Source organism: Gavia stellata, chromosome 6 (genome assembly GCF_030936135.1).
Source record: "Gavia stellata isolate bGavSte3 chromosome 6, bGavSte3.hap2, whole genome shotgun sequence".
Taxonomy (NCBI): Eukaryota; Metazoa; Chordata; class Aves; order Gaviiformes; family Gaviidae; genus Gavia; species Gavia stellata.
In genome coordinates this window covers 37465774-37492770 of record NC_082599.1, presented here as the reverse complement: position 1 = coordinate 37492770, position 26997 = coordinate 37465774, and the positions used below count along the sequence as shown (strand labels likewise).

The following is a 26997-nucleotide window of genomic DNA, read 5'->3' as shown; positions in this document are numbered from 1 at the left end:
CAACTGAAAGAGAAAATACAACTTGAAACTTCCCAAAGGTTGCCAAGATTTTGTAAACTCAAAACTATGTGATTCTTTGAAAATCGTATTAAAACAATTTGCTTTTTTTTTTTTATATTGCACCTCAGCACTCTTACTGAAGTTAAAATGTAGTTTTCTTCCTCACCTTTTAAGGGTGGAAAAGTCAAATGTTATTTTATTAAGAAAATGACTAATATGAAATTGGTAGGATGGTTGTTCCATTGCAAATGCATCTGACTTTCTGAAGAGCATGTTTTTGAAGATTTAATAACCTTCTGAGGCTCTAATTCTGAGACTCTCTAATAAACATGAGTTGTCTACAAAAAGCAGAGTTTGCATTTACTAGTTTACTTTTTTTGAAGGTCAAGAAAATTCTAGTCTATTTACTTTCTTCATTGGCAATTTGATTCAGAATTTTTCTGATTCAACAAATTATTAATAAAGATGAGATTTCATTTATCTCCAGTAAAATGGATTTAATTAATTGATATAGTCTGTAATTGTTACTGTATAACTTGCTCTGATTTCTGTGAAAATTGTATTGTCTTATTCTTTTTATTAGAGTGCATTTGCTTCTTAAGAAGGATATATTGCTTTTAATTCTCATGATGTGTCTCTTTGGTTCAGATCGTAGAAATGTGTACAGATGGTGAAGCTTGCGAATGCTGACGCTTTAGTTTTCTTTCAGTATTTGTCAATAAAATGAGAGGGCTCTGAAGTTATACCATTGTTTTCTGCAAGCAAGGATAAATTTCTCCAAATTGATGTGCATTTACATGCATGAATATGAAAAATGCACGAGAAATGGGAGCCTGCACTTTTTTGCAAAATATTTGAGGGAATGTGGTTCAGTGCTATGGGTTGTTGGTGTAATTTTCAGAGTTCAAGAAGTGTGTGCTAAACTTTATTTGGTTGTGTCATTCTTGCTTTAGGCCTGTACAAATTAGGCTTGACTTGCGTAGGTGTAGAACAAAGGACCCACATGGAGGTAAGCAGTCAGATTCTTGGCTAGCTACTAGTGTAACAAAGCAGTGGCAGCAGCTGAGTGAGGTCAACTTTTGTGCCCATTCATACCTCTGTGCACACCTAGACATTTGAAGAACGGAAAATTTGAGAAAAGATTAAAAACTGAGGTGGCAGTGATGGTCAGACATTTTCCTGTTCCTCCCTTCTCCAGAGAAAGAAGAAATATCCCAAAATATAAGGTGAAAAAGGAGAATATCTTTTAGGAAAAAAGGAGGAGTGGAAGCAGAAATGTGGAAACTGCACTGAAACAAACGAGGATGAATAAAAACTACTGTGTGTGTTTAAACTTAATATTTGCTGCTCTTTGTTTTTATGGTAGCAGTTACTCTGTTTTTTAAATGCAAATAAAATAATCTTCGTAGCTTAAAGGAAAGGTGAAGAATGATTCATACTACGTGTCATGTTATCATGGTATAGTAATTATCTTACTACGCTAAGTATCATACTATATCAGCTGTTTTTAAGAATCTTGTGAGTTGTGACCTGTCATCCTTCCAGAGGCATCCAGAAGAATCTTTGGAGGCTGAAAGAAGTAGACTAACACTTTCAAAATTAATGTATTTCCTGTATAACATAATGAAACTTGACTCGGGTCTCTCAAACAGCAGCTCCTTCAGCTTGTGAGTTGTTCCACAAATATGCTTTGTGGGCATCAGCTTGTCGCTCCACTCGTTCTCTCATCATTGTGTGTTCTTGAAGTCCCACCAGCTTTGCATGTGACTAGTGACTAGTCAGTTTGACCAAGGTATTGTATGTGAGCTCTTGTTGTATGGGCTTTGGCCACTAGCATACAGAATCTTACCTTTCATAAAGATAAGGCAAGGAGGTTTGAAAGAAGAATAAAAAAAAAAAAAATTGAAGAGCATGTGCACAAGTAGAACCAGGCTCCTTAAAACCAAAATCATCTATGTGCCTATCTCTTAACTTTCAGAAAGTGCGTACATACTTTTTTGCAACCAGACTGATGAACTTGAGGACTTTCTTGCATCCTCTTAAAATAAGCCTTCTTTATGTTGTCTGTCAGGTCAGTAAATATGCTGGCAAAAGTACCTTTTGTGTCTACACACTGAAAAAATGAAGCTTTTTAGGGGACGTGGGCACATGTGAAAATTCAAGACACGAAATTCATTGTACAGGAAAATACTTAATTCGTATGTGTGATGTGCTACCTGATTTTACACTGACTTTTACAGTTAAGTGTAGTCTTGATTTATGGACAAAGAAAGTGCATGTTGTTCTTATGACCAAAAATGTGCAATTGCATTAATATCCAAACCACTAATCTTTCCACAAATTTTATTGTTATTTATTGAGTTATTAAACACTTACTAGTTTTATTTTATTCTTAAATTAAGGGACTCAGTAGAAATGTCTCTTTCTCTTAGACATTGCTGCTTTTTTTTCTTTTAATTTGAAATATTTGACTCTTCATCTAAGCAGTTTAAGCAAAACCAAAAAGCCACAGTCACACTTAAGGTGACCTGTTCTAGATCTTAGAATTGGGAAGGAACTTGAAAACTTAAGATAATTTTCGTACAAATTGGATTTTTTATAAGACTAGTATTCCACTAAGGATATAAAAGTCTGGAATTTGTCAAAGATTCTGAGTTAATACAGTTTTTGGCATTTCTCTGTTTTGAGATTAATTGAATCAATACCATGGCTGCCAAAATGTTTAGTTAAAAGAACCTTGTTTTCAATTTATGCTAAAAATAGTGCTAAAGTTGGCAGAAGCACTATAAGCCTTAGAAACTGTATTTGTGTTCGAAGCTTACTTGCCATCTGTTCTTTGCATTTATTTTAGTAAAATATATATTTTTAATCACTTTTCACAAAAGATTTTGGCTCAGTGTTGAAAGTAAGACACCAAAAGTACTAGCCAAATCGAGTCATAATATGGGAATTTGCAGTACAAGCTCCCCATAAAGCACTTGGTGCACCTTGTATCTGATCTACAGCACATGATTTTGGCACTATTTACGTAAAAAGTATGTTTTGACACTTGCTGAACTTTTTTCATCAGCTTTTCAGTCTGATTAAAAACTGATGAAGGTCCACTTTCATTTTTATTTCACTGTAGTATAATAGAAGATAAACCTGTGTCTCTAGAGCATTGGTGTTCTTCTCTATGTAATTATTGGGAGCACCTGTAGGTAACCTTTTAATGACTCAGATGCCTCCTTGGCTCTTGGCAGAGCAGTGAGTGTCTGGAGCCTGAAGACTTCTGCTTCCTGGAAATAGTCAAGCTGATAGAGTAGAACTATATGCAAAGGCTTTGTATTTTTCTGGGTTTTTTTTCTGTTTTGTGTGGAGGTGATACTTCCTTTTTTTGTCTCTGTACACTCTGTTTTTCAAGAAATGGCAGCAGATAAGAGTCTTTTTGGACTTGAGAAAGGGAGGCAGTAGCTTATGGTCATCAGAGCAGTATGTGGATGTGAGTTTTATATTTTAACACACTTGAGCTTTCAGTCAGGAGCATAAATATCTTGTTAGTATTTAACCATAAATGGGAAAGATATGGCTTAGTTGTTATGCACTCCTTGAGGATCATCATGACATTTCTGGAGAGACCATCAGATGGATTAGAAGTGTGCCAAATATCACTCGATCCTGGAAGTCTGGAGGGTTTCATTGTAAGCAAGTCACTGTGTTGTCCCTTTCAGCTATATGCGGTTGTTATCGGTGAAGTGTCCATGCCAGGTGCCATTTCAAGCAGCACAAGATACAGCCACCAGTGCCGCGCAAAATGGTCTTCAGAATGAGAGCCAGCTCAGCAAGTAAAAGTTGTGCTGCTTTTCTTGCTTGAAGCGTATTTGCTTACAAACCCAATACTGTTTCAGTATTGTTTTAACAAATAGCTGCTAAAGAATTCCTACTTGACCTTTACAAAACAAGCCATTAAAAACCATCACGTTAATACGAGACTCTAGAAGACTCTTCAGGAATGAGTGTGTTGGAGCAGATTGCATGGCAAAGCATACATCGAGAAAGTGGCAGTCAGAAGAATCCAGTCTTGCAAGATGACTGGTGGATTGGGACAGTAGCATCTTGCTAAGCAATCAGCTGCAGCTATCAAGAAGCCAAAGTATACCTGTGCCAGCTTGAAAGCAACTTTGTCTAGTTATTTTTGTGAAAAACTTAAACTTGCATTTAAGTGCTTGGTGGCTTCATCCAGTTCTCTGTTTGGTGGGTTCTTAGTGGAGCAGAAATTGGACAGGAGGAAGTGAATTGGGACCTCCCAAAATGGCAAAAAGCAGGGTGTTTTGACCTGCATGTCTATTTTTGTGAGTTGTTTTATTTTGCTTATACTCAAACAATTTAAATGCATCGCTCTGTCTAGACTTCTAAAGAAATAAAATGAAAGTGCTTCATTTAGCTCTGTGGACCCTGAGCTAGGAAGTCTCTTTTGGAGGCATTGGCTGAAACATCTTGCTTGCTCTTTTGTAGATTTAGTGGCTGAAGCAGTATCTTTAATGCTTAAGAGTTCATTACTATAATCACACTATTGCAGAAGAAATTGAATTCCTGGGGGAAAAAAAAGTCTGGATTTTTTTCTTTTTAAAAACTGGATTCTTATAAACTATTATGGTCCTGTTCATTATAGTCAGCTTGTACCAACTAAATCTGTTGAAAATCTTCAGAATAGGGGGCAGGGACTGAAGTGCAGCCCTTGTCACAATGAGGAAAGTTTGTCTTTTATGCTCCAGTCCTAATGTGGTACACTTACCCTTTGGTATGCAGTATTTCCTAAATCAAAAAAAAAAGCTGTAATGGAAAAGGTAGCATTTTAATAAGGAAAGACATTGTATGTTGTTTTTTACAGATAACATAAAATAATTGATTCTGCTATCAAACCTATAAGAGGTTAGTTTAAGTTGCAGAATCTGGAGAATAGGGTCAATTCATACACATATTTTTGTTATTGTTGTAACTGTTAACTATCTACTGTTAACTAAACTTTTTTTTCAACTTCTAGATAAATCATATGGTATTCTGGGGAAACAAGAAACTATATTAATGAGCATCAACTCCTTAATTATCCTGTGACTACATAATAGGGACACATTCATGTCATTTCTTTGTGCAATAACTTTTGCAAAGAAGTATTTTTAAACTGATCATTAATTTTACGACCACAGAAATGAGATGCAAAATTTATGCTGTTGTCATTGGCACAGGTTCAAGGCACTACTGACATTATGTGTGATTGTAATGGAATGGCTGCCAACTAATGAGTCTATAGACATTTCGTTTGAGCATGCTTTGCTTTTAGATGTCTGATTAGGCAGTAATGCTTTCAATTATGCCTGCAAATTGTATTGGATACATTTACCTGATGCCCATTGTTGCTTTGTAGTTTGGTTTTCTATTACATAAATGCAAGTTGAATGCTTTTCTTTAATTTATTGATGCTTTTTGGGTATATTTTTAGGTACTTGGCACCTGAAGAGAGGAGTAGTGGCTTGTGCTGCTCAACACTGACTCCTCTGACTGTTCAAGGAGTAACACATGTAGCTTCAAATGCAATTCTATCTAGTCTTCCTCAGTAGGTGGAGTATAAACTGCAGTGCAACACCTTGATGGAGGAGCACGTGACGTGGAGAAAGGGCAGAGATTACTCTGAGTGGGAATGCAGGAGACCCCACAGAATCAACAGGAAGCCTTTCTGTGAACTGTCAGGAGCAATAGCCTTATGTATTAATAGTATACACTCCTAAGATGTCTTTTAACCCTGCCAGAATTAGGAGGCAAAACCCCAAGGTTGATACTACCCTGTAGTCATTCTTTTATGTGAGCACATAAAAACATTGTGAAACGTTGCCTGTTAAAGCTCCAGAGCATATTGAGTCAGCTCTCCTAACAAAAAGCCTGCAGTTCTTCTATACAAATTAGATGATTTAAGGATTGTGTTTCAGTGTATAATATAAATTTACAAATACATTTATTTAATCTAAAATGAAATTGGAAGATTTTTAGTTTAATCTAGCCCTGCAGGGCTACAGGTTGCTTGGAGCTGTATTTAGTGTCTGTGACCTATTCTCCACTTTTTTACATAAAAAAGTGTGGCTACCTAAACATACAATAGTATGACATGGGGTTTGTGTATTTGTTCTGATTGTCTTTCTCAGTGATTTTTTTCCCATGGAAGTCTTTGAGGCTTTATTTAGGGTTTAACATCTAGAGAATGCTTTGAAGACTATAAACTCTCTAAAAGCACTGAGCTTGTAACTTCTTTCTTCATAATAATTCAACATTTTTTTGTTTTACTTTAGGAGTATTTTGAACTTTGATATTGTAGACTTAGGACAGATACTTCTTTTATTGTAAATCTATATTTGGTGTGCCCATGTTTTGTTGGTTCAAATACAGTCTATATCTAGAATATGTACATGGTGTGCCCTGAATATGTACGTATGTATTAAAAAGCCCCTTGTTTCTAGATCATCTGGCTTTTATATGAATGCAAAGCACAAAGGTTTACTGCATTTGAAATCCTTAGTATAATGGAAAAATGGTAGTATTGTGACTTAATGGAAGCGCAGGGTAACAGTGCAGCTATGCGAACTTACATAAGGAATCACAGCTTCTCTGAAAGAGATTATGTATAGCTGAGTGGGGCAAAAATCTCTGCAGATGTTCTTCCTACATGTGTACTCGCCTATTTTCACCCGTAAGTGCTACTTATTTAGATATACTTAGATTTACTCTTACTATTCAGCCCGTGAATTTTGAGTGCTGGAGTGTGGTGTTTGTGAAAATGTTTTTCCCTAGAAATACAACTTAATATTTTAAATTTATGCTGGCACCTTCATGAAGGTTAAATGATAGTATGTTTATGCATAGTTGATAAGAGGACGTTTTCAACTGACAACCAGGGCATTGGAAGTGGGGATTTATACATACAGATATTCTGTGCATTCTAGTAGTGGTAAAAGTTTAGGACAGGAAAAGAGTGGAACAACTTTTGATACTGTATAGGTTGTGAATATCATGTCTACTCTTTTTACATGGAGTTTATTAGCTAATAAAGAGATAAATAGACAGAGACAGACAGGCAACTTGTCTCTGCAATGTAAATATGAAAGATGATCATGCAGGTTGTAAATATGGTGTAATATTTTCTGTTCATGTGCTATCTGCTCTCTGGTTTTCTGTTTGGAGGGAGAGGTGAATCCTGGAGAGGGATAATTTACTTTTGATCGGTTTGACAGATGTGATGAAATGCAAATATTTTGATCAGATTAACACGATGGCTGGAGTGCTACTGGAAGATGGCTGTGTCAAAAATAGTTTGGAGTCAGGTTCGGATTCAAAGCAGTTGTAATATGATGTGGGAGCTTGAAAGGAAGCTTTCCCAAGAAAAGCATACTAAATTAATGAAGGGAAAACCGATTTGGTATTCAACAATCTTGGGATGTAAAAGATCTCCAGCAAAGCAAAAACCAGGGTTTGTTGTCTTATCTGCATAGGAAAGGTGCTGTTCTTTGCGAACAGCTATGGTGCTTTTTGGGCATGGACTCTGAGTTTTCCATGATTTTCCATTATTAAATGGGAAGCAAAGGGGTAAAACTCTCAGCTGTGGATTGACAGTCCTATCAATGAATGTTATTCATATGTCTGTGGAGAATATTGTTGCTATGCATAAGGTTTATTTTGGATTCTGACAAATTAGTTATCCCATATAATGCTCTAAAAGGGAACACGTGAGTAGAGAAGCATGTCTGGAGGTCTCCGGAAAGCTTTCTGCATATGAATATACCAAAAGGCAATGCTTGAGCAATTTAGCTTTGTATGCTTTTTGAAAAAAATTGAGGGTCATTTGATCTGTTGGAGCACCAGCTTTATGATTTAGGTTTGGTGACAGTATCTTATTTAGTTATTGGATTTTCCTCCTTCACCAAGACTTGATTTTTGATTATTTTTTAAAAAGGAACAGTGTAGTTCTGTTTTGTGGGTTTTCTGGTTTTTGGTCTTTTTCCTGTGTTTGCTATTTTTTTTCCACCTCTTCTTCAACTACATTGTATTAATAAAAAAAAAATCAGAAAATATACTGAGTTTTGGGAGGGAGAACTTAAATTTTAATTAAATGAAAGACTTGACTAATACTGATTTTGCTTTACCTTTCCCAGACCTTCATGCTTAATGCACTCTGATCAGTGTAGTGCATAGTTTAGCTAATAATGTAGATTTTGTATATATTGTAGCAGGGCTCTCAGTTGTGTAAGAAACTCATCAACAGAATGCTGCATTAAGCCACAGGCTCAGACTGGGTGCTGTCAGAAGGCGATTCCATTTTTAGTTTCATGTGAGGAATACACATACAACATTTGCAAAGTAGTGCCTAATTATGGTGAAGAAAAGTGAAAGTGGGCAGAGGGCGACAAACTGCTGCCAAAGGTAGTTTGGCAGCTCCTTGGAGAGAAGTTGCTGCAGCTCCTTCCTGCACTCGGACAGGCAGGACTTCAGCGCTTGGCACTGCCTGTTTCTCCTCCTGCCAGTGTTTTCCCTTGCCCACCTCTTTGCTGTGGTGTCTGTTTCTTTTTCCCCCCCGTGTGAAGCTGTCAGCTGTGCCGTGATGGGAGTGGGTTCATTATATGACAGCGTTTAGGGAAACCACTGCAGCCACATGCACGCGGCTGGTTAAAAGGTAACCCTAGAAGAGCAGCACTCACAGCTGTGCTTGAACGTACAAGGTGCGTGTTACGAGAGTCCATGAGAAATGGGTTTTTTTCTGTTTCAGATAGGAATTGGTATCCTCCTTACTAATGAAAATATTTGTCTTTGGATTCTGTCTGTGTTTGTACGATAGAATATTTTAACTACCAATGTATTTTCAACTTTTACAGAATTGGAAGATGAGGAAGAGTCTGAAGGCTCTTTTTCTTCGCCTCCTGATAGTGTCTCAATAGCATCTGAACGATATGATAAAGAGGATGAAGCACCTTCTGATGGTATGTGACACTGTTTACCTTAGAATGTACTAGATCTGCCAGTTTGTAGCAAACTCATGTAATCTGATCCTCGTGATGCGAATGTTAGTGTTGCAAATCAGATAAACAGATAAGCATCACAGCTGGACAGTTTTCTTACCTCTACAAGAACCTTTAAAGGAACTGAAGAGCTCTCTCTAGTGGTCCTAGAGCATAGTGAAGCTGTCTCAAGTTTACACGGTTTTTTTAACTCATGTTTTTTCATAACAAAGCATCTCCTGTAGATGCATATGTTTTTAAGGATAGATCAGTGGCTAAAAAAGTGTGAATATTTGTAGTAACAAATTGTTTGTTAATTCAACATTATCAGATTCTTGCTTAATTTTATTGTGCTACTTAATGGCTTACTGTATTATTTATCTAATAAATAATGAAACAGTTTACATGATTGATACTTTTCTGCAAACTCCGTGCAGAATAGGTTCATAAAATATTAAATTAATTATTCCTATAATGTTTCCTTCCATTAAGACAGTCTTTTGTAGAATGTTTTCATTATATAAATTTTAAATTTGAGTTTGTATTTAAAAAAAAAAAAAAATCTAGGCTCCATAGCTGCTTTCCATGTTGTTTTATTTTGTATTCATTAAATTTAATGCTAAATGTGACTGTTCTGAAGACATGAACAATTGAATAATTCAACAGTTAACAAGCTTGCTTTAGCATAGTGTCCATATTTTTGAGATTCATTTATATTATACATAACATAAATACCTTCTATGGATAATATATGACAATAAATTAAGTATATGTACAAGTAAATTAACGATGTATATTAATTTGTGGCACTAAGATAGACTTACTAGTGAATGATGTTTTCTGACATGATATGGTGATCAAACTGTGTAGCTCCATCTCGAAATACAATTGCTGAATGAAAATATGCTTCCTGCAACATAGCACTCCACATTTCATGTTATCCAGATTATTCCCTTTGGAAACATAAATTGCTTTTATGAGGTATAAAATTATGTCTATTGCAGAATAGGGATAAGTCAAGTACATGCATAAGTGATAAACCTTCTAACCAATGATTCAGAATAACACAATTTTTTTTATATCCAGAACTCTGTAAAATGTGTAACAATAATAATCACACTTTTTTTATATTGAGCTTGTTGCATTTTGGCAATGTGACTCTTCTATTAAAAAAATAAAAATAAGCCTTTTTGCTTTCTGGTTGAAATGTAATTATCAGTCAAATTGAATATGGCTTTTAGAAAACCCAAGCTAATTTTCCAAACTACAGATGAATGCAACTTTCCATGTATTTATTTTTGCTTACAAACATAATCTTAACATTATTTCTAATTGTAACTTAATAACATGGTACTGATTGCATAAAGGGTATGTGACAAAATTGTATGACTATTTAATAGGAGATATGATTATAGATTTGTTTCAAAACAGTTAATCAGGAAAAAAATGATTAGATTCATACACCTAAATAATGAATGGCTGAAGAATGCTGATGCAAGAGTACATGAAATAGTGTATGAGTTTTTACAGATGGGTGATTAATTTTTAGCCTATTTTGGAAGTTATAATTATGATAGTAGGTATAATAGCTGCCCAACAATATCTTGGCTAATTCGTTCCAGTTTAGGTAGAAATATAGTGGGTGCAATTCTGTTATATTTAAAATAATTTTACCTCACTGGTCTTTCTACATTTTATGATAAATCCTCTTTAATTATCTAGTGGGAGTGCAGCATGAGGAAAAGTTGACAAAAGGTGGTACATTTTGATCTGTAAATACTTTCATTAATTGGAGGGGTGTTTCTCTTTTCCTCTTTGAATGTCCAGTGTGTCATTCTAAGACCATATTGATATTAACATTTACAGTCCATCATTCAAGTCTAGCCACCTAGACTGTGTATGAAAATGTATGCTGGGAGAATCTTACAAGAGGTGGATTGATCCTCGGAGGTGCCATTTGTTCCAGATCTCATAGTGATGAATGGGTTTCTTGAAGCTTAATACTGTATTTCTGTTTTTTAGCAGTCTGTTACTGTTCAATATGTAAATCCTACTCAAGAAGCTGGATCCGTAAGGTAGATGTTTGATCTTACATGGTTGCCAGTTTAGTTCAGCCGGGCTCTGTGCAGGTGTAAAACCTCATTTGTGTAGAATCAAGGCTCTCAGCATTAACAGAGAGGCCTAATTGTACGTAACCACATTGAGGTGTTCTTTATTTATATTTGAGTCCATTCATTTTTATGTAAAAGCTTTTATATACACTTTGTGCTTAAAAAAACCCCAAAACAAAACAGGCATTTACCTTTATATACTTGAGTTAGACTGCAAGGTTTGTACTACTTCTGAAAGTGTCACTATTTGACTTTGCAGTGTTACTGTCAAAATATAATTTGTGAAGGCACCTGCTTGGTAACAGATAAAGAATTAGTGTATTACGTGTACATTACAGTCATTGTAAAATCCTGGAGTTCTTGTGTGACCTTTGTCTAATGGTGTATTAATTACAAGAGAGATAATCCATTTAACAATAAGTATGGGATAACTAAATTAGCACAGGTCACCTAAAGGCCTTTTGTCAAATCTGATTGTTATGCTGTCCTTTTGACTTTTACCTTATGGTAGGCACTAACAAAGTATCTAAACTTTGATGGATTATAAACTCTAAACATGATATGTATTTTTCATAATGCTAATGTAATTTTCTAGGTACTGAAAAGGTCAAACCCCCACGTCTCTGTGTGCATTCTAAGTCTGTCTTTCCTTTTAATATTTCTTTTTCTCTGTTCCTCTGGTTCAAAAGTTCACTCAGTTCCCAAATGGCCACCTAATTTTCCAGTTATTCCCTCAAGCCATATGTGTTTTGGTTTCTTTATGGTTTATTAGGTACTGTAGGAAAGTAGCATAAGTTATATCTTCTAATGAAATTCAAGCACACTTCAGTGATGCTTTGACTTGATTGCTGGCAGCAATTAAATCACAGCGAAGGAGAATGATGCATAGGCTTACATGTCCAGACACCCTACAGAAATTGAAAAAGTGATAAAACACAACAAACCCCCCAAATAAAATAACAAACCCCAAACCAAGACAGACAAAACAAAACAGCACTGCCAGGCACTCCTTTCTTAACTTGATTTTTTTTATTTTTTATTGGCTAACAGCCTGATTGATAGCAAAATCATAACTTGCTGTATGCTAACAGGCAGAGTTCACTTGTAGGTTATTGTGGGCTGATAAAGGGTTAGATGGAGTTTTGATTTTCGCATTGGTCCTTGGTGCACCAGATTAATGGAATTTCAATGAGAGACTGGAGTAGTCACAGCTTTGTCAGAAAAACAGATGGAGATTCTATAGCCATGTCTGCTCATTAATACCAGTTGCCTGAAAGGTGTACTACTTCTCTATACAAAAGACTCAACATAATTGATTTTTGAGCGGGGCATTTTTTCACTTATTGATGACTAGGTTTCTTGCAACTTAAATGACAGGTTTTTGTATAGTACATTGTATAACAATGTTATGTCTTGTAAATTCTTACTCCCCTTTCATCTGTATTTTGAAGAATGTGTGTAGTGGAAAATATATGTCTTGATCAGTTAAAAACTAAAGCATACCAAAATATGCTTATACTTAAAAATTGAAATAGTAAGACTTTCTTTAAAGTTGGTAACAAACTTATTTTTGGTTGAGACATTAATAGGGAAAAAGTTACTGTTTTTAATTTAATTTTCAGGTTTCTTAGGATGGTATTAAACCTAGGTTCAATGCCACGCTGAAACTTTCCTGATTAACAGTGTAATCTTCTTTTATGATATCAAGGGATTTTTTTAACAGTTAAAGTTTTTGTTTTATGGTATGGTAACTTGATTCCATAGTAGGAAATGCCATTAGTATTAAAGGAACAGGCTTTCTGACTTTGTAAGTACTGTGAGTGAACTGACCACTTCTGAAGAAGATGTGTCTGTTTAGCTCTGCAGGGAGTATGTGATTGGGTAATTACTGGATCTAAAAAGATCACAGTGAATGCTGCAATAAAATAATTCAGATCATCGTCATATCTGTGGAAGGTCTAAAAATGTTGCCTTGAGCATGTAAAGATGAAAGAAGTACTAAAAATGTGTCTAGAGACTTGTATGCTCTCCAAATTATTGTATTTGGCTATAGCTTATGAATAAAATATGCTTTTTAGTAGAAAATTGTTAAATAGGGTGAGACTCTCATACTAAAAATTCCCCATAGTTGAAGTGGAGGAAGGTAGGGCCTAAGCAAGCAAAATAGGACATTTGGAGAACTTTGAGGAATCGGAATAAATGAAGGGGTTGTGCTTTAACTGTTTGTCATCAGAGCGCAGTCTTGAAAATGAGCAGAATTTGTTGCTCCCTGCAACAGGCTTTTCTTGGTATAATTTTTGGATGAAACAACAGGTTGTAGCACTTTGTTTTCATGCAGCTCCTCAGGAAAAGTTCTATACAAGTCTTCGCAGGCTGGAGTCAACTATTTTATATGATCTATAGTATTTCCTTTGCATGAGCATCACATTTTGCATTTTGATTGATCAAGTGAGAATGAAAAATTGTGTGACTAAATTTTGCATGCTGCTTCTTTTGACATTTTAAGTCTCAAATACAAGTACTGATTAAGTTTCTTCCCTTTTTTTTTTTCCGTTTTTCTTTTTTCCCTATTTGGTAGGCATACAGGTTTGAATACTGTCACTGAAGAAGGGTAGAGTTCAGTGTAAGGCCTTATCTTTATGTACAATGCATATACAAGCATTTTCCCATTTTTTTTCAACTACATTCCTACTGAGTTTATTTTTGAGGCACTATATTAAAGTAAAAACTGTGTTCCATCACTGACCCAATTAAGCAGTATCAGCAACTAAGTTAGCAAAGGTTGGAGAATGCAAAATGCAGCTAGGATTTTTCTGTCCTCTTCTCTCTAGTTTTGCCCTTCCTATCCCCTCAGTCTTGTATTGGTTTGCCACTATTTTAGTATCATAATCATGTATGTGGAGAGGATGTTTGGTTGTCTTGGGGATGACAGCATTGGAAGTTTACCTGAGTTATTCTAGGAGATTAGTTATTTGCTTTGCAGTACAGGAGAGGGTTCCAAACTAAGCACATGACAGTCATTCAAAGAAGCAAGAAACTTCTTTATTTGTCTTGTTTTTCTTAGAGGTAGATCTCTTTGAAGGCAGAAAAACATGTATTTTCTTATTCCTTACGTGTCTTTAAATATTCAAGCTTGATTAAAAAAGATCATATTGAGGGGAGGTAAGATCTAGGTTTACTGGGACACAATCTTTGGTGAGAAAAGGTGACTTCTACTTTATGCTCTTATTAGGAGCTGGCAGGAGGGCAATAGCATCAGTGCCATGGGAAATGGGTAAAGACTGGACTTGTGCATGCCAACCTTGTTTTGAGAGGATGCTAGTTACTGTCAGAATTGTGGCTGGGAAATGTAATTTGCTATTTTGATATATGTAGGTAATTCTATGTTTTCATCAACAGTTTAGTACTCTTTTGCTGTGTCTGAACAGATATTGTATGGCAGAGGAAATACTATGTATTGCAATGTATTATGATTCTGCATTTCTGGGACACTTCTGGCTGAAAAGGTAATATGACTCATCAGAAATGTTGCTTTCAGAATTCTAAGAAATCGTAATTAGCAACTCAAGCAGGAAGGCCAAAGTCTAGAATTTCCAATGTGGTATGCTGAGGCTGTCTGAGGAAGGATGCATCACTAGGGAATTAGGCTGAGACACTTATAGACAGTTTAGATGTCACCTGGAATACACAATCTTTTACAAGCTGATGGAACACAATGAAAAGTAAGACATACTAAAGCGGAACTTAAAATGTGAAGTGTGTTTTAAAAACTCAGTTTATGAGAATATTGGTGCACATGGGACTATGTGTGCATAAATTCCCAGATCCAAATCTGTTTGCTTAACAGATGAGAAGAGAGTGCTAAATTTGTTGAAATTGTTAAAGCTGTAAAAAAGATGAACTCCTTGTTGGATAGGAGGGATCTTAAGAGTAAAGTCAGCGTATCACCTTTAGCATGCCTGAGACATTTCTTGGCAAACACCTGTCTCATCTTTCCTAAAAATCTCTAATGGTGTGAACTTCAGTCTTCCCCAGGCAGCTTGTCCTAGTACTGCACTGTACTTGCTAGTAGAGGATACATACCCTAAAGTCGTCTTGTCAGTCTGTTGACATTTGACTCCATTTTGTCCATAAAGGACATGATGATGGTGTATTTCTTTTTTCCCCCTTCTGTCATTAATATATTTGAAGACTGAGAAGAGTCTTTATGACTTTCCACATGTAACTGCTGTTGAAACCTTATGAAAAGAACAAGCAGCTGAAGTGCTTGATTTTTTTTTTTTTTTTTGTTCATTTGAGGGATCCATAGCAGTGAATATAGCAGCAATGACTTATTTTGGAGAAACAAGAAGGTAAAAAAAAGTGCGTGTGAAATACGCAAAGGTAATCTAATTAATTTTGATTTAAGCCATTTGCACAGAACCGAAGGGATTAATTTCTGATAGGAAGCAGAATGGTTTTTTAAGTGAAATTTTGGCCCTATTAAAGTTAACAGTAAAGTTAAAAATGCAATCGTGTAGGTTAACAGTGTGTACAAATTGATGATACTAAAACATTTGAACTTCTAATTATCATGATGAAAAACTTCCTATTAAACAATAAACCCCTGTGTACTTTTAACGTTTACCTTTCTCCCATGGGAGAGATGACATGGTTTGTTGCTCATTTTATTTCATCTATGTTGCTTCAGTGACTGAGCAATAACAAAACAGCCATGTATGCTCCACCACTACGCAGGACAATATCTACAATAAAAAACATAATGATCTGCTTAACCTATTTCTTTTTCATATGGGATCATAATTTTATTCAAGATATCTAACAATATTATGGTAAAAAAAAAAACAGAAAGCTGAAGTGCAATAGATTTTTCTATTTACTTTCTATTGCTTGTTGGCCTAATGTTTTTCTAGATTGGTTCTTATACATTACAAATAGCTGAAATAAAAAGGAAGAGGGAAGGTTTTCCTTCAACCTCTTTGGTATGTGATAAGCTTTTCAGGTGCGTTTTGGAGGCTGTTAATTATGGATTTAGGACCTTATTAATGCTTTCCTCAGCTGAGTGAATTTCTACCTTCTGATTTCCCTGTAATTCCTTTCTTCCTGCCAAGCAGTAGTGGCAAGTCAGCTTCCATTCTGCTCCTTACTCATTCCCTCCCAGAAACAGACATATGCATCAATTGTAGAGGATAGCACTGCTTGATGCTACTTCAGTGGCACCTTGAGGTGGGTACTCTTCTAGTACCTTTCCAGAGGTGAGCAAGTTCAACAGATTGTTGCTGCTCAGCATTTAGGGCAAGAGGCATCTATTCCTTCCTGATATCTACCAAGTATGACAGGAAAATGGGTCTGCCTTCAGCATATACTATGCAGTAGGCCCAAAAATCTCAGGGGAGAACAAACTCTACAAAAATATAATGGTTTGTTTTAGGCTAGATCAGAAATATGTAAAACAATGCTCTGTGTGGTACTTCGTGTTTTCCATGTCAAGGATGAGGCCTTAGAGTTCCTGGATATAGGAACAAACTGAAAAAAAATAGCCTTGCAATAAAGGTAAGAATTAAAATTAGGTTTGGTATAGGCTTTTCTTTCTGTGAATTAGCGATTAGGAACTCTTGCCCATATTTAATTTATTGCATGCACTGAAGTGTGTATCAACACTAATGAACAGAAGATGATTTTTCCCATATTCCTGTTTTTGTGTTTTAACTGATGAGTACTTTCTGTAGAGGTGCAAAGTGTATCTGTAGAGCTTAAGCAAGTTTCTTAACAGCTTAAGTGCCTGTTTTTCTGTCAGGCGTCATGCAATCCAGGCATTAATTTAGTGGATGTGGGTTTATTTCCTTTTAAATAAAAGGGAGGTTGCAGTGGATTACTATTTGTGAATTTTGAGATTAAATTTGAATGGAAAAGTAAAAACTATGTCATGAAAATGTTTATTAAAGTGTTTTGCAAAGAAAAAAAAATTGTAAATTAAATCTTGATGATATCCACTATATGGGCAAGTTCATTATTGCCCTTATCAAGAAGATGTTGCAGGTATTGTTCACTGCTTAAAAATTTGCAGGAGAAACCATACTTCCTTTGGACACCTGTCACTAGACAGTATTAGTTTGATTGATAGTTTCCTCAGTAATTCTTAATAGATGTTTACTTGGATTACTTACAAGAGTACGACTTTAAAGTAGCAGACTAAAAATGCTGAATGCCATCTTTTCTCCAAACTAAATTTATTACTACAGTTTCTTAACTAATATTAGTCAGAGCCTATTCACCACTAACTATCACAATAATGACAGGTAATATCCCATGAGGATCTTAGCCCTGTCTTCTCTACTGCTGGTAGTCAGAAATAGTTTTGGCCCCATTTTGCGCAAGGAATTATGAATGATCCTATACTATAAAACAGAGGAAAACCTCTTCCGGTCTAAACAAGGTTTTCCTGGCCGCCTTCTGAATATTTACTCTGTCTACCTGAACACACTTTCCTTAATGGAAAGTACATCACAGCCTGATAATAACTTTCCAGAGATATCCTAGTCTTCATAAAAACCATCTTTTTGCTTGTTCCTCAACAGTCAAATTTTGTATTTCTGTATAGGGACATGGGTGATGTAGAAATACTCACAACGTACATTCAAAGGTGCAGTTAGTTTATTATGTGCTTCACTCATCACCACTTTGCATTGAAGAGGTAAGGGGAAAGGATTAGCGTCAAAAGAATGTGATTGGGGGCAGAAGGATGTTTGGACTATGTACATGGCTGTGCTATAAGATGAAAATAGGATGGAGACAAGTGAAAGGAAGGTGGTCCAAGTCTTTTTGGTAGGTAACAGATAAATTACTCTTTCACAAGCATGGATACAGGAAATGGGCCTTATTATTACTGTTGCCTGGAAAAGAAGGTAATGGAAGTGTTATCATTGACTTCCAATTAAAAAAAAAAAAAAATTAACCTTCCCTGTTTTCAGGTGGAGAGTCCAGCACATTCTTATAATTCCGTCTATTTTGTGTTTAGTAATTTGAATATGTACGCATATGAAGGTGGTGGGGGAAAAAGTTTGTCTCTTTGATTTCTAGAACAGCTTTCCTTGTATGAAAGTAGGAGTGGAGTAATTTTTCTCCCTTTTTTTAATGGCTTCTTCAGAAGCCAGCTTTAATACTGTATCTTAACAGAAAAATAATTGGTGTAACTACCATGAACTTTTTTGATCAAAGCTTTTTGGAATATTTTAGCAAAATGGTTATTCTGTAATTGTGTATGTAAAATAACTGCAAGTTAAGAGTTGAAAATACACAAAAGAATATAGTCATAGCATTGAAGTGCAGAGATTTTTTTTTTCCTGTAATCTGTATAGATAAAGTCTGCAGGTTTTATTTTCAACCTAAAATTCCAAAATAAAAACTTTTGTTTTACTTGTTAACCACAACATATCTGCAAATTTCATTTGGAAATATGGACTATGTGATGCAGTTGATAGAGGTCCATTTAAGTACGTATTGCTGCTTTAATATATGGCATACCTTTTTTTTTCCATCTCAGATTGCTGGAATCTTCCAGTGCTCTCATTCATTTGAGTGATATTTAGAATGTGGCATAAAAATAATGTGAAAATGCCATAGTGAGCTGGTGATAATTGATTTACTCCATCACACTGAAATACCTCTTGTTTTCCTCTTCCTCTTCCCTTGGGCAATAATCATGGGATCAAGCTGCCAGTCTGTAGATATATTTTTTTCCAGCAGTGCCATCTGGCTCCTTGGCACTGGAAGTTGTATTGGCTTCTTTGCTGTTTCCACTGATTTTTGTCAGATGTTAGTCTGTTGATGAGATGTCTTCTGTTAGTGGGTGCTGATTTCCAACCCCCTCCCCCCCTACCCCCACAAGTGAATATTGTTTTTTATTGGTGTTGTAAGGGACAGCTTATATTGGTGTTTTGTTTTGTGTGGTGGTTCCCCCCCCCCCCCCCCCCCCCAAGGAATTTAGGACTTTACTATGGGATCTCTTTGAGGAAAAAAAAGGATTTATGTTTCAGTTGGCTTCCTCCACCTGTGTTTAAAATACAGTTTTTGAGGATTTTTGTACTTTTTGAATAGTACTAGCATCATGTCCTCTCACAGATTTTTATAGATCTTCAACGTTAATGTGGAATTGTCTACTTCTTATTTTTTGGAACTTTCAATTTTTAAAGAAATGATGGATAAACAATAAGGATTTGTAGAGTTTGTGTAACAGATGTAACAAGCTTTATCTCTTGGAATAACCAGCCAACCAAGCTATCTTTTTTATCACAGAACTACAGTTTTATTTTTGCTGTCAACTTTTCTTTAAAAAATAGTTAAAACAAAAATTCTAGAAATGGTGGCTCAGTAGAATAAACACATCTTAGTTGCTTTATTCTATTCAAGCCTTAGATGCATTTCACTGCCATACAAGATGTAATGACGGTATTGATAGAGTTAGAAAAGAATGCTCTGTAAATAGTATTTTAATGGTAATGGGAGGTGGGAGGAGAATCCTCTTGATCTGAACTCTTTTTGTAATTATTATTGTTCCTATCAATTTCTTAATTATCTTTTTATTTTTATTTCCTCTACTGGTCAGAAACATTCATTTGGAGGGGGGGAAGCCTGAGGACCCCAACAAAATACGAAGAACAGAGTTTCAGATAACACATTGTTATTCTGCTTTAAAAAAATTGCTTTGAATATTTTGGGTGAATTAAAAAAAAAAGTCCAAAGCCTTTTCTGTTATTATGTAAGTGAACTCCTATTAATCAGGACAAGGCTAACCAATTTAAATCATTTTTATATATATATATATTTTTACATTTTTATTTTAACCACCATTTTCAAGTGCTCTGTCTCAGATGAATGAATTATACTCATTCCTGCATGTAAATCTAAATTTTCTTTTGTGTCAAAAGTATTTTCTTGAAGTTGTTCAAGGTAACCTTGTGAACTCAGAAACATGAGCGATTGTGTTCAGTTGGCCTATTGGAATATTTTTATATTTTTATTCCTAAAAGTAGAAGATAATAAGCACTGTTTATTTATCATAGTCTTAGTACTACCCTAGTGTTATGCCTGTGTTAATAAAATACTATTAAACTGGTATTTAAATCAGTATTTTTTGTGCTTTCCCAGCACTGGAGAAATTGTCCAGTACTGGAAACGATAGGACTAAAAATCTTACATGGGGCAAGGAGAGCCTTGGTGAGGTTTTTGTAGCAGTTGGTTTGAATTAAATTTCAAGGATCTTTTGGTGTCTCTTTATAGTAGTCTTTTAAAGACGATGACGAGAGACAGGGTGTTTGAATGGGGGTCTCCTTATCAGTAACTTGACTCTGATACAAAGTGGGTATTTTTAACATATGACTTCAGTTGAAAGAATCTATAGAAAGAGCTAGAATATCAAAGTATGGCAAGCATAGCTAAATATGCGTGATCTATTGTAATAGTAAAAGTGTAAGCCTTTAGGTTCACAGAATATATTCTCTCATGAAGGATTTTAAGGGCGTAGGTATATAATGATTTTCTAAAATAGCACCAAATCTTCTTTTTGTTCGTAACTAAACGTGAAGATAAAATGTTGCCGCTAATCAATTGTCTGGGATGCCACCTCATTAAGATTTACACGATCATCAAAAATGCCCAGAATTGTTTGTTGGCTATATCCTAACTCAAATATATAAAGGGGATACCACAGCATTTTTCTTTAGAATCTCAGGGAGTTCAGTGACCTTTTGTGGCAAATTATGTAGAAAGAAAATATTTATATTCATTTAAAATAACCTCCATGAAGAAATAGTCTCATTACGCTGTTTGATCAATTCCTTGCAGCCTGAGCTGTAGCATGCTGCTATTGCCATTGGTTGATGGAATACACTGAGAAGTGGCTAATGGTGATGGTGCTCATCAGGACAGGGTTCAGCCAGCGGTCAGCAACAAATAATTCAAGACTGTTTCTAAGTTTGTGGCTGGTGGAATTTGCTTCTTGCCCCAAGCCAGCAGCATTGCTGAGCTGGGCTATTTGATTAGAAGAGAAGCATATTTGCTTCTTAGCAACTGCACATTTGCACAACACACAGACCTATACTGCCTCCAAAGGTTTGCCTTTTGTGATGGTGGAATAATACTTTTCTGTTGATTGACAGACAAAAGAGATCTTTGCAATGCAGAAGAGTTTACACCAATTTTTTCTTTGTCTTTTGTAAACTTATTGGAGGTGCTTCTTAATTGAGCATTGCCTAATGCAAATTTATATATGCAGTAAGACTGGCCATGATTTGAATTCCTACATCTAAGCTATTACTGCTATGCGTATTTAAAGGACAGATGCACGCTTACGGTTAATCATCAGTGTGTGCAGCTTTTTCCCCAGCAGGTCTACTTAATGGAAATTATTTTCTACTGTATTTTGAAATAAATTTTAATACGTATATTGCTATCTCCCATGCAAGAGTGATATTCCTTTTATAGGAGATAATGATAAAGTGAAAGCTGTTCTATTCTTAGTGCTTTTTTTATATATTAAGAGAAGTGCGGCAATGATCGCAATTCTAATAGTGTGTGTGTAATTTTCGGTGTAATATTTCCCACAGGAAGTGAGTCTACAGAAGAAAATGTGTCTAGTCAGTAGAAGGCAAAGGTATTTATAACACTAGTAATCCTTGAAAAAAGACAATTTGGGAAAAAGAAAGCCTGAGATTTACAGTCCTAGGAGGCCAGGGCAAGAAAAAAGCAAACTTTTTTTTATGGTTTTACAGCTCTTTTCACTCCTGGCCTGTATTTTATTGTGGAAGTTTCCATACTGCCATAGTGGAGCAATAAATAGCTGATGTGGTTACTGAAATGTTGAATGAAGTAGTAAGTACAGTTAGTGTTAATGTGGATTTTTGATACAGATATCTGCTTGCATATTTTCCTAAATAAAAGATATCTTTTAGCTTTCATAACTAAAAACAGTGAGTATTTTTCTAAGTGGATTTTATAGTCTGTTAAAACTGTATCCATTAAGGGATAGGGAGAATTAAAGCAGGAGTGCACAATAAAAGGACTGTGGGCCATATTAGCATGGCTAATGTAGGCATCCAGGAGTTTGCTTACTAATAACCATTTCAGTTGCAATTCAGAGCCAAAAGAGGAGAGGAGGAAAGCTCTCTAATACGGTGAGGCAATAATAAACCCCAGATGTCCCTCTTTAAGTCGACATTAAACCTACCAAAGTTTTAAATCCTTTTTCATGTAGGAATTCTTTTTTTTAGTCAGATGAACAATTTTAAATAAATCATAATAAAAAATTTAGGCTTTTCAGAGAATTTTGGGGATTGTTGGGGAGTGAGATAAAATGAAAGCCATGAGGGGGAATCATTGGCTGTTCTGGGGAACAGGTATTTGGGGTGTGCATACTGCTGAGCAGGAAGCAAGGCATAGAAATGGGTGCAACTCTTGTTTTGGAGACCCTGGAGGGGCTGATTGTGACTGACTTCATTCTCTTCCTTGTTAAGTTTGATGTGTGTGTATATATAAATTTTTAGAAGGGTGTTTTAACATGCTGGTAGGATTTCATATTCAGTAGGGAGAGGTGTTCGCTTTGGCTTAATTTCTGAGACATTCAGAGTTGTGATAGAGTGGTAAGGTGGTGGCTTGTTATGCTGCTGAATTGCAGAAGAGATGCTTACACCTGGCTGACTTATTTTTGTACCTCGATACCTGTTAAGGTGTTACCTGTGTTCTACACAGATAATATACTTCTTTCAGTAGTATATCCACAATGAATCAGTGGTTTTGTTGGTTGGTGGTTTTTTTTTTTTTGATAAGAGAGCCTTTTGCAAGCACTAGGCTTTTTGAACAGAGTAACTAAAATATGTAGGAATTGCCACATCGCAACTATCAAAATCCATTTGTATCTAGGGTAGAATGCAGTAGCTTTTACAATGGCACTATAAACAATACTCAGCAATTTAAGAGCAGGATATGAGGAATATCTCACCTAATTGAAATGACAAGGGGGATTTTGCATAGATAGATGCAATTATTCATACTGGAGGTGGGCCAGAACCCTGGGGTTACTCCCCTCATCTTGCTAATTAGGCTTTCAGTTTCATTAACAGTCATTGAGATATTGGATGACTGACTTGTGTATGAACATAACCATTTTACATATAAAGGATCTTTTATTTTTTTTTTATTATTCTTTAGAAACATCTCTTGGATTATGTTAAGACTGTATAAAATTATTACGAATAATTTTTGGTTGTGTATCTTAAGATAGGTAGAAAGAAAGACGTGTTTTATGATGTGCAGAACACCAAGTGTATGAAGACTGAAGGCAGCACGGCTATGCCTATTTTTGGGTAGACTGTGTGCCACAACTAAGCCACTACCATGTTTATATTAGTGGCATTTTATTTTCCTTTTCCAAGATAGAATCTACAAGGATTTCTACCTTTACAAATGCATATATTCAGAAGGGAAATTAATCCAGCTTTGTTGTGCTCCCAGGATATTTTCAACCTGGGGTCAATTTAACTTTGAACAGCTCTGAGGAATCTACAATTCTTGTTGTCTTTAAGCCCTAATTTAGGAAATATAACTTAATGCGTATGGCATCTTAAAATTCCCTTGCCACTGTAATACACTGTCATTGGATCCCCCCCCCCACCATTAATTGCCTTTGTCCTTCCTAAACAGGCACTTTGAAAGAGTTTTTGTTTGGTTTTGTTTTCCTTTTTAGGGAATAATAATGAGGTGCAGTGATTCATACCGTACTATATTGGTACCAAATAGCTGCTTGCTATGTTTTGGAAAGGGCCTTGAGTGTCTGTACCTTAATTAAATCTCTAGGCCAGTCTTTTTTCAACTGACTTCTCCTTTTCCAAGTTCTATGTTTAGTATCTTCTCAGGAATGTCAGGTAGAGAATTTCTTCACTTTATCTGCAGTTAGTGATGATTCAGGTCTCAAATTAAAAATGGCCTTCAGTGAAGAACATCAGGAATATAAACCAAGAAGGTCAAAATATTGTACAAAAAGCAAATCTACCGAGGTAAAATGTTTAAAACCCCAAAAATCACATGTGTGAAACTGAACAAGCCAAAACAATGATAATGACCTTAAAGCTGAGAAATAAATTGAGTAGCTCAGAGCTGGAGTGGTTTAGGTTGTTGTTTGGGCTCCCCCTGCCTTTTAACAATTAAAAGAGAACAATGCTATTCTAAGGTAGCATTATAATAAAGAAGAGTGTGGTTACAACATAACTAGTTATTCTGGTTCCCACTGCTGTACAGATGAGGCCATAATTTGTCCTTTTGGTTTGATACTTACATTGATGATCCTCCTGTAGTTCTTCATGGATCCTTTGGGACTGAGAGTCAGTTGTCTAGCTCTGATGGCTTTTTCATGTTAGTTTCTTCATCTGTAAGGTTGTTCTAAGTAATGTACCAGTAGTTTGTAAATACTTTGAACAAAGTTATCTTTGTGTGTTGTATTTCCCTTCCATAACCAGCAGTAACTTCTTTTGCCAGTATGTTTTATTGGCTAATACATATACTATTGAATAAAACGATGTTAATGAAATAAGAACAAATAGAACAGTGATTAGTCATTTTATTCATTCAATATACCTCTAATCTTGCACAGAAATGGGCTTTGGTAGTGATACAAAGACATATACTGGTATAGATAATGCATGACGAAGTTGATCCCGGAGCCTTGTCCTTTAGTACTACCACATCACTGACTGGCTTCCATGTAGCACAATTTTGTCAAGTGTTTTTCAAGAATTTGTTGTCACAGTATATTATTTTTAGAGGATCGCAAGTTCATGCGAGGAAATCTGACAGTGCATTAGCATAAGTGTTGTAGATGCAAATACTTTTGCAGGAACCAATATAAAAAGGAACCTTTATAATGATTAGATTTTTATTTTGATACGTTTTGTTGCTAGTCATAGGTTTGTTGGCTACTTATGCACAAACTGAAACTGTGATTTAGCTTTTGGGGTGAAAAAATGAAAAAGCTATGAAATTGGCTAAGTGCCAATAAATGTGCGTAATGTATTTTTCATGTGCCATCTTATTTTCATTGGATCAAGTCAGTTTTAGAATCCTCCACTGCATGTATGTGCTCTTAATTTGAATGAGTCCATTCTTCAGAGAACCTAATCAGGATAAAAACAAAAAGTGGGAGAAAAGGTTTGGAAACAGATATGCGAATATACTAGTGGAGGACCTGTGTGGTGCAGAAGGTGTGTACCAGGGACTGGAATGAAATCTGTCATGTCAGTTGAAGTCCATAGAAGTCTCTTCCTCCTTTACTAGAAACGTAACTGGCAACTAAGAAAAAGCCCAGGCGGTTAGGAATTCAGCAGTATTATTCTGTGCATTGCCACTTACTATTATTTCTTTATTACTATATTCAGGCTTCAATAGTCAGCATTCTTTTGTTGTGCTACTTGTTCACCACTGCAGGATATCCACGTTCTTGATGTGGGGAAAGAGGTAGAGTGACGAAAGCTCAGTTTAGTCCTTAAACTAAAACCACTTACTTTTTACAGTGATATTTTGTTTTTTTGAGTGACACTGAGAATTTAAAAAGTGCGTGTTCAAACTGAGGGGAAATTTTGGCTTTGATATTGGTGTATGTCCTGAACTACGACCATTTTCAGTGAGCTATTTGCACGTGTTAGATAACAGCATTTGTACCTGACCTGATTTTATATTTAAAAAGAAGGGGGAGGGGAGAAGGCAACGTTATTAGGTTCAAAAATTATTTTTCTTGGAAAATCATTTCATTTAGATAATCAGAGTCATCTCACTGTTTATCGTAAGGATCCTCGTTCGTGGTCTTTTTCTCAGTTTTTCTCTGTCAATCTGATGTATGCTGTAGCAGTCACAGAAGAAAGTACGCAATTTTCTGTGAAATGCATGAATCAATAAATATGTGACGTCCCAGTCTTACACATGCTGTAACTTCCCCTCTGCCCTTTCTCTCTCCCTCTCTCCATCTACTTACATTACTTTGAAAAAGTGTGTGTGTGTGAGGTGGGCGAGAAACAGTAAAGTGGCACAGCAGGCCAGAAAATGAAATGTTTTCCCCTGTAAATACTTTTATTTTTTTAAAGTAATGAAACCAACACCACTTTACAGCATTTCTAGAAGGATGTGAATACTGCTTCTCTGTTATGAAGAGGAGCAGTGGAGGCAAAGTAGCTCTGGCTTGTCCAAGACTGCAAAAGGAATCTGGTTAAGAGCCAGGACTGGTTCTATGTTTTCTAGCTCCTGCTTACATGGTAAGATCTCTCTGTTATGTCTCACACTTCCCAGCTTTCTGAAGTTTTTGACAATTTGAAATGGATATTAAAGGGACATAGGGTAAACTTTTTTTTTCTGTCCTCAGAACCACATCATTTATTAACAGATGTCATCCTAATGTGTATACAACTTCCATGGCTTTGAGTGTTATTGTAAATGGTAAAAAGACTCTCTTTGATTGGGTTTAAACTGGTGCCGCCTTCTGAAGTAGAAGAGGTGTTTGTAGTTTTGTATAATGTCTTAGTTTTAATATTATTATTTTAATATGAAAATGTTGGTGTTCCTGTAACTGTTTAAAAAATAGCATATTCTGCTCTGGTTTTTCAATATCAGAAAAATAATTTAGATAACACAAGGTATAGGACCCCAACACCTCCCATCCCCCCAGGAGTTAATAGCAGTGCATTAAACTGCTGATACAAACACTAGAACTGTGAGTTTTCCCTTACTGGTTCATTTGAGGGCGTTGCTTTTTTTTAAATTTTATGAAAAAGGTGGTGGTGCAATTTAAAAGCTGGTATATAGACCATACCAAAAGTAGTAAAGTATGTTCT

The 26997-nt window shown here is 35.7% G+C and overlaps 1 protein-coding gene across 1 annotated transcript in view; it reads left to right on the top strand.

Moving 5' to 3' along the window:
• SKAP2 (src kinase associated phosphoprotein 2) overlaps positions 1-26997 on the top strand; it is a 121095-nt gene that overhangs the window by 14431 nt on the left and 79667 nt on the right. Inside the window, exon 4 of the mRNA XM_059818837.1 lies at positions 8895-8999. Within this exon, the coding sequence (XP_059674820.1) occupies positions 8895-8999 (105 nt within the window). The remainder of the gene's footprint in view (positions 1-8894; positions 9000-26997) is intronic.